The sequence below is a fragment of the Lycium barbarum genome, chromosome 3 (genome assembly GCF_019175385.1).
Source record: "Lycium barbarum isolate Lr01 chromosome 3, ASM1917538v2, whole genome shotgun sequence".
Lineage (NCBI taxonomy): Eukaryota > Viridiplantae > Streptophyta > Magnoliopsida > Solanales > Solanaceae > Lycium > Lycium barbarum.
In genome coordinates, this window is record NC_083339.1 from 126,972,100 (window position 1) to 126,978,313 (window position 6,214).

At 34.9% G+C, this 6,214-nt stretch overlaps 1 protein-coding gene across 1 annotated transcript; it reads left to right on the top strand.

Annotated features, from left to right (window-relative positions):
* Nucleotides 1–1,375: 1,375 nt before the first annotated feature.
* On the top strand, nt 1,376–4,776 carry LOC132634136 (type IV inositol polyphosphate 5-phosphatase 9-like). Its single transcript, XM_060350438.1, has 7 exons — nt 1,376–1,538; nt 1,669–1,776; nt 1,918–2,248; nt 2,389–2,573; nt 3,633–3,741; nt 4,075–4,229; nt 4,335–4,776. The coding sequence occupies exons 1-7, from the start codon at nt 1,432–1,434 to the stop codon at nt 4,489–4,491; spliced, it is 1,152 nt and encodes a 383-aa protein (XP_060206421.1). The 5' UTR covers nt 1,376–1,431; the 3' UTR covers nt 4,492–4,776.
* Nucleotides 4,777–6,214: the final 1,438 nt, after the last annotated feature.

Below are 6,214 nucleotides of genomic sequence, written 5' to 3' on the forward strand. Positions count from 1 at the left end.
TTGCCGCCATAAGGTTTGATTTGAAAAATGCTAGTTACTCCACTACTTCCTATATAGTTAACTCTATTTATATGTAGAGTTCGTCCAAGAACAAGGAGTATATTTTTAATAGGGGAAAAGCGACGATCTTACCAATCATTTTAGATGCTTTTTCAATAAGTATATATTAAACTTACCTTCCGCTTTCGTAATTTAATAGAAAAAATTTAATCCAACCTGCATCATCCCTTACATCACGTTCCCTTACCCCCCCCCCCCCCCCCCCCGCCTTTTGGATGGTGGTTTCGTGTGATTCATTAATGTATGATTTTGTATAAAACCATGTTTGTTTCCATTGTTTTTAAAATTATGTGGTATGGTGTTGTAAACCCGTGGTTCATTCCATAGTTATATAACCATGAAAAGTCTCAATTTTTGTAACCACGAATTTGGTGGTTTTTCCGTAGTTACGTATTTCATTTTCCCATTATACCCCACCCTCCTCCATCCACCATCCACCTCACCCCACCCCTACCCTACCACTCACCCCACCCCACCCTGTTCCACTCTCCACCATCCACCCCACTCCCACCCCTACCCTACCACTCACCCCCACCCCATCCTTATCCCACAACCACCCACCTCACACCACCCACCTCCATAACCACTCACCCCACCCTACCACCCACTACCTCCATCCTCATCCCACAACCACCCACCTCACACCACCCACCCCTCCACCACCTACTACCCCTCACCACCACCCACTACCCCCAACCTCATCCCACAACCACCCACTACCCGCAACCTCATCTCACAACCACCCATCCCTCCACCACCCCCGCTCACTAGCTACTTATTTTTTAAAATTTCTATTTTATTCTTTACCTGAATTTTATTAATATATATTGTCTAATTTCTAATTAAGAGCTAAGAGTATTTTTGTAAACTTACAAGTTATTATACAGTATCATACAGTTAAACCAAACAGTACAAATGTTATTAAACCACAACAAACAATACAGTCTATCCAAACATTGTATTTATTAATACAGTACAATACAATACAACACTATACTGTACCATGTCATATTGTACATTAATGAACCATGGGAAATAACCATCCAAGCAGAGGGTTATGGATTGAATGTAACGTATTACATTCATTTTTCTGCTTCGGTACTTTTACTGCGTCCCTTTATATGTATTCCCTAATAAAATAAACCACCAACCATATCATTTGTAGCCCAACTCCAGTTGTTTTCATCCTTTCAACTAATTTTCCAGAATAGAACTCCCACAAATCAGCTGCCCTTTTTGTCCCCCTTTATATATACGAACTTTTCCTTTTAACTTATTCCCCACCATCTCTCTCTCCCTCCCCCCCATATGATATTGCACATAATTATATGATCATATAAATTTTGCATTTATTTCTTCTCACCAGAGGTCATGTGGCTTACTTTAGCAGCTAACAAGATCCTAGAAGACAGACTGAACGATGAAGATCACTCAATAGCTGATTCTGAAACTACCTCAGCTGAAATTCAAAATTTCACGTATACATTTAATTAATTTCTGTCTTAATTTAACTATATGTAATTACATTAAAAATTCTTCAATCCTCTTCCATTTCATCTTATACTTCCTGCCTCTTTTTTTTTTTTTTTTTTTTTTTTCTGGAAAAAGATTATTTGTTAGCTCATGGAATGTTGGAGGCATCACACCACCTACCAATTTAAACATGGAGGACTTGCTTGACACTCGAAACAATATGGCTGACATTTATGTTCTCGGGTAACCTTTACTGACTTTACTGTTATAGTAAGTGACTAAAATTCAGTTACTTGAATGTGACAAAAAGATTACATGGACCATGTAAAATTAACCTCCCAAATCTTGTACTTTACAAATATATATTTATAAACTTAATGTCAGGTTTCAAGAAATTGTACCTCTGAATGCCGGAAACATCATAGTGCAAGAGAATACAAGCATATCCATGCAATGGAATTCTCTTATTAGAGCATCCCTCAACATGACTGATGCTATCAATCAAAGGGCTGAGGTTGGAGAAAATCAAAAGGTTTACCCACTAAAGAGAGAGGGTTCAACAACTAGTAATTCACCACAGTTTGAATGCATAATTAGCAAGCAAATGGTTGGAATTTTTATTACCATATGGGCAAGGACTAATTTGCTTCCCTATATCAGCCATACAAGTGTCTCCTCTGTAGGCTGTGGTATCTTCGGCCGCCTTGGCAACAAGGTAATTTTTTTTAAAAATCACTATGTGTTTCTTCTTAATTTAGAACACTGATTATTAAAGAATCAAGAATACATGTAATTAATCTTATATATCTATTCTTTTTGGTTTACTAATAATTGTGAGCAATTGATCATGTACAGGGTTCAGTTTCGGTTAGATTTTGCTTGCATGAGACAAGCTTCTGCTTTGTGTGTAGTCACTTGGCTTCTGGTGGAAATGAAGGAGACAACAGAGAGCGAAATTCAAATGTCTCCCAAATACTATCACGCACGCTATTTTCCGCTGTTCCTTTTTACTGTTTGCCGACAAAGATTTTACAACATGAGTACGCATACCTTTCTCAGATGTTTCTTTTGTTTTTTTAAACTTTATTTGCACAGTATACTTTTCTGACGAAAGGTTACAAATATAACCCTTTTATTACGTGTCACTCGGTCTTCGACCTATCCATAAAAGTTGCCATTCTATGAATATGGTTTCGATCATTCTGGTGATATTGCCAAAAGTCGTTTTGATATTTAGATTGATTTTATCATGGAAATCGTAAGCTCCCATAAGGACTTTACAATTTCTGAGGGTATATTCATAAAGTCAGCAGGCAGCTATTCCCTATATGTTAGAAAGAACGTTGATTAGCTTAAAAATTGGAAGCATAAAAATCCAGAATTTTTTATTTTGTGTCTCACACAATTGACACGAAATTGTGCAAAGCTTGTTTGTTTCATAAATTAGTTGATCTAAATCTTACACTTTTGGGCTTCAAACTATGGATAAACTATTTTGTAAAATAAAAAGACGTATCAACAACTTGTCTCAGTTGCTTGTGGCACAAAATATTTTTTTCCATAAAAAACTAGGAGGAAGTGAAATTGTCAAAACGCTTACCTAGCACCTTGTATGAGTCTCACTTATTTAGCGAAGAAGTTAACAATTTTCAATTACTCCCTCCCAATTTAAATGTTTTAGTTTGACTATTCACGTAATTTAAGAAATAAAGATAGACTTTTGAATTTTGTAGTCCTAAATTAAAGATGTGTATTATGTACTAAAGTGTCCTTTGAAAATCTTGTAGTTATAAACTTGTCTATGATGTTTGAATTGTTTAGTTACTAACTATAGAAAGAGACACTTTTTTTGGGACAGATCAAAAAGAAAAATATGACACTTAAATTGCGACCGAGGAAATACTAATTAATACAACAAAGAAGATTTGATCACTTTGCAGGCAGTGAATATCATATATCAAGTGGTGCATATCTTGAAACATCTTCTAATATGGAGTAATTAATACCACAATTTGCAAGTAGTGATTAAATAGTACATGCACTACTATAACCTTATAAGTATTTTTCTAACCGGTTGCAAGTTGCGTAATGTGAAGCAGCAGGGTAATTTGGCTTGGCGACTTGAATTACAGGATTGACTTACCAGAACACACAACTAGATCTTTGGTCAATGACCAGCAATGGAGCACGTTATTACATAACGATCAGGTATTGTAATTAATCCACAAGCAAAATAAAATTAATTCCAAGATGTATACAGGCATTTACTTTAAAAGTTAAAGTTCTGTCCGCTAGGCGCTAGCAGTATATTAGAATTTTTACCCATCAGTTTAATTTGACCTGCGACAATATTTTACTCTTTATAACAAGCTTGATATGATTACATAAAAATAGAGTAATGACCTATTATAACCAGCTTAAATGAACTGATGATCTAAAAAATCTTTAAAATGTGACCACGTAAAATTGAAATTCCATAATCTAAATACAACCATTATTAACTACTGATCCTAAATTGACATTGAAAAATTGAAACTAAAGTTGAAGGCAGAGCTAAGAGAAGGCTGTACCTTTGAGGGATGGAATGAGGAAGAAATCGAGTTTGCACCGACATATAAATATAACCAAGATTCTGACGATTATTATGGCTGCAATAATCAGAAAGAGAAAAAGGGAAAGACCCGAGTTCCTGCTTGGTAAGTGGTAATTAGAGATCTTTATATGTAAAACAATAATAATGAAAAACTGGCAAATCTAATTAAGATTGAGAAATTAAAATAATAATACTATTTATTATGCAGGTGTGATAGGATTATATGGTTCGGGAAGGGATTGAATCAAAGGCAGTATAGTCGAGGTGAGTGTAAACTATCGGATCACAGACCAGTACGAGCAATTTTCACAGCAGAGGTCAAGCTTCAATGTCAATCGACTGAAAATTTTGTCAAAATGTTTTGATAACAACTTGTGAAAAGTTTCAGATCATGGAAATTGTGACTGATCCTCGACCATTTATGGTTAAATCTGGAAGCAGTCCCTAGAATTTTCGCTAAAAAGAGATATGCATGAGATCTAGTTCTAGAGTCCCATGAACTAGTGGCTTTGTAATTATCATACATGGTTGAAATAAAATTTTCCCTTTCGACCAAAAAAAAAAAAAAATCCTATAATTTTTGGTGCTAAAAGACGAGCTAAATTTGCAAACATAGACAAACTTTCGTATTTCATTGATTGGTTCCACCCTTTAATATGGCTTGGGTAACGTTTCACTTTATGTGAATCTAGTTGACAAAGAAGTTTGATAAAGCAATAGATCGAATCTAATGAAATTATTTTCTTTAGCTTAAGAATTGGCATAGCTTCTCAATTGGACTTCATGATTAGGAAATTAGTTGACAAAGAAGTTTGATAAAGCAATAGATCGAATCTAACGAAATTATTTTCTTTAGCTTAAGAATTGGCATAGCTTCTCAATTGGACTTCATGATTAGGAAATTAAGCAGCTCGGCTAACATCAACTAACTTCTTCTGGCAAACATTTCGACATGTTTGCAACAGTTAATGTAATTATCGGAAAGAAAAGAAGGAAGAAAAACGTTAACATTCTGTGTAAAGTTTGCAAGTACTATTAGTGATCTTGTTTAATTTATCTTCACCCCTCACCAGTAATAATAAAGTAATACTCCCTCTGTCCCAATTTATATGAAGGTTGATCAATTTTGGTAGTCAAATAATTTTTCTTTGACTCAATTTTAAACATACATTCTTTGAGTATTTTATAATAAAATTTATATATTTGGAAACTACATATAAAGTACTATAAATCCTTTTTTTGATAACATGGGAACCGCAGCGCTACCTTTCGATTGCGCACAGGGTAAACCTAGCTCCTATGCAATAACTCGCAAACTACACAGGAGAGATAACTCGCACTAGGCAAGATTATAAATCTGCATAACTAATAATTCACAATATATGAAAAGAGTTAAAGAAAATCGTATTCAAAGAAAGGGTTGTTTAACTCCCCAAACAGGTCTAACTTCGTATAAATTGGGACGGAGGGAGTACTAATACCTAATCCAAAGCAATTTTTACACGTCAAACACACAGGATGAACTGAATGATAATCTTTTTGGAGATTTTGAAATAAAGATACCAAGAAAATAAATAGAGTAATTTGCTAGGCATAATCATAGCATTTTTACCCACAGATGGGTGGCAATCCCCGGACACCTCCAAAAAAATAATTACACTATATATTAAGGATTGAAAAAAATTTGCAACCAATCGAACAGTGAGAAATATTAGGCCCTCAAGTATTCCTCGCCTTCACATAGTTACCGTGATATGGCACATTGAGGGGCTGTTTGGTTTAGAGACAAGTTATGCAGGGATTACTAATGCATGAGGTAGTAATGCAACTGATTAATATTACAAATTAGTATCCAGAGCGTATTACTGTGAAAAATACAAGGAAGAAGTTGAAGAACAAGTGGAAGAGTGAAAGGCGGGAACAACCAGCACAAATTTTTGATTACTTACTCATAAGTCTGTTAACCTAAACCCAACTGAACCATGACTCCATGAGATTGACCAGTAATGTATGTAGCTTGCCCAGATTTAGAACACTTGACAAACCTACAACTGAAATTCCTATTTCAGTTTATGTAACGACATCTTT